Below are 1,945 nucleotides of genomic sequence, written 5' to 3' on the forward strand. Positions count from 1 at the left end.
TTTTTTTTTTACTCCGCCCAGAATTATTTAACGATAAATATTGTAGAGAGCGATGATAGTTTCTGAGAAGGTCAACGAGGGGCAGTTTTAGCAAAGGAATATTCGAGTATTAACAGGGCCGAGATCAAAGAGACACGGAAAGGGGCTAAGGCAAAGAGACGGGAACTCGAACGTAAATTAATTGGGACATAAGGCAATTACTTTGTCTCGGAGGAGACGGAGTGAAGCTTGGGAGTAACAAGCCCGAGGTTGGAGGGACGGAAGTTAAGAAAGTGTCCGGGTTGATTCGCGGCTGACGAGGAGACGCGAGACAACCTGATGTCGCATGAAGCGGATCGTTAGCTGGTTCAATGCCGGTGAATTAGCAGTCGCAGTCACCTCAATACGAGTCATCGATTTTATCATTACTCGAAACTTGCGTGTACCAATTATAACAGAGTCTATCATCAGTCATTCGAAGAACGCATGTTGAATCTTTTGCCTGACGCTGAGTAATCCGAAATTTGTATTCGTCGAAGAAATACAGAGGACGCATAATTTTATTCGCGGAGAGCCGCCGAACGGTCGGCAGGAGAGGAAGGTCGGATAATGAATTTCTCTGGTAGGAAGCGTGCTTAAGAATTCCCTTTTATAAAATCAATATCGTCTCTCGTGGTCTCCGCGCGACTTCCTAATAAAATTACTTGCACGCCTGCCTGCGGTCGAGTCGCGAGAAAAGGAAGCCGGGTGAATTAACGCGAACGGGCAGAGGGTAACGGGAATAAAAGTAGAAATAAATAGGGGCGGTGCGGAGGTAGCGGGTGGAAATGAAAATTGAGCGGTTCCATCGTCTCTGTTCTTCAGGCACGGCTGGCGGGACGGTAGAGAGTGTCTGTTAAGGACCATTTGCGAGCTCGCGGAGACACCATTTGCCAGGACACGCGAGGACATCCTCGAGGAGGTGATCCACTTAATTTTAACGTAAGTGAAGTTTCGCGACGAATCGCGCTTTGACTCGTCACTGCCTCTCAGCGAACGAAATTCATTTCTTGAGCGGCAGACTTCCGGTTAATGAATTCCGTTGCAAGTCCCTAATGGCTGTCCTGCCTGCTTACGAGGAAATAGGACGACGGTATGTCGCGTAACGAAGCACGAATACACCGAGATAATGCACTCAACTAGTCATTCCGTCCCAGCATTTAATTACTCTTTGTCAAACGCCTTTAAGAACAATTTTTCTTATCAACCATTCGTTTCGATAATCCCAGCTTTGAATTTTTCTACCGGCGACGTCGACGATGAATTAATCGAATCACGTATTCATCGTCTCATTGAAAATTTTCACTCTGATGGTACAATCGCGCCGAGATTCAAAATTTTCACTCTGATGGAACAATCGCGCCGAGATTCATAATTGATCTTTAATCATCGTAATCCACGTTTAATGCGTCCGAAAGGATTAGACGACGATCGATCGATCGATCGATCGTTTTCTATCCTGACGCGTTCGATGGCCAATGAGATGTAACGGGAATTTCTTGATCAGACCGAGCGAGGACTCGCCGGGGTCGGCTAATTCCACTCACCGGAGCGTCGATCAATTGTATCGGGAGGCGGAACGATTGGGAAGATCTGGCGGTGACTGCGTCCTGGCTTATCCCGATTGCATCGAGTCACCCCTCGGAACGTTCACGGAGATCGCGTTCCCTCAGGGGACGCTGCGTTTAAACGTCGGTCTCCATTGATTTCAACTCCAAACCTGATGTCTGACGTCTATAGTCTATCACCATCTATTCACGGTTCAAGGAATATCTTTGGACATGGACGTCGTACGTATTAACTTCTTAGGCACGGCTGAATTTTCCGCGGAGCTGCTTCTCTGTACGGCGGAGTTCAAACGCGAATTACGTGTAAATGATACGACACTGCAATGTGTGACAAATAATGCTTTTCTTTACACGAGTAC

At 47.0% G+C, this 1,945-nt stretch overlaps 1 protein-coding gene across 1 annotated transcript in view; it reads left to right on the forward strand.

Moving 5' to 3' along the window:
* LOC108623014 (uncharacterized) overlaps positions 1-1,724 on the forward strand; it is a 3,791-nt gene extending 2,067 nt beyond the window's left edge. The window contains exons 3-4 of the mRNA XM_026811913.1: positions 844-960; positions 1,526-1,724. Coding sequence (XP_026667714.1) covers positions 844-960; positions 1,526-1,724 — 316 coding nt within the window. The remainder of the gene's footprint in view (positions 1-843; positions 961-1,525) is intronic.
* Positions 1,725-1,945: the final 221 nt, after the last annotated feature.

The sequence above is a fragment of the Ceratina calcarata genome, unplaced genomic scaffold (assembly GCF_001652005.2).
Source record: "Ceratina calcarata isolate Rehan_Ccalc_2016 unplaced genomic scaffold, ASM165200v1 scaffold25.2, whole genome shotgun sequence".
Classification (NCBI taxonomy): domain Eukaryota; kingdom Metazoa; phylum Arthropoda; class Insecta; order Hymenoptera; family Apidae; genus Ceratina; species Ceratina calcarata.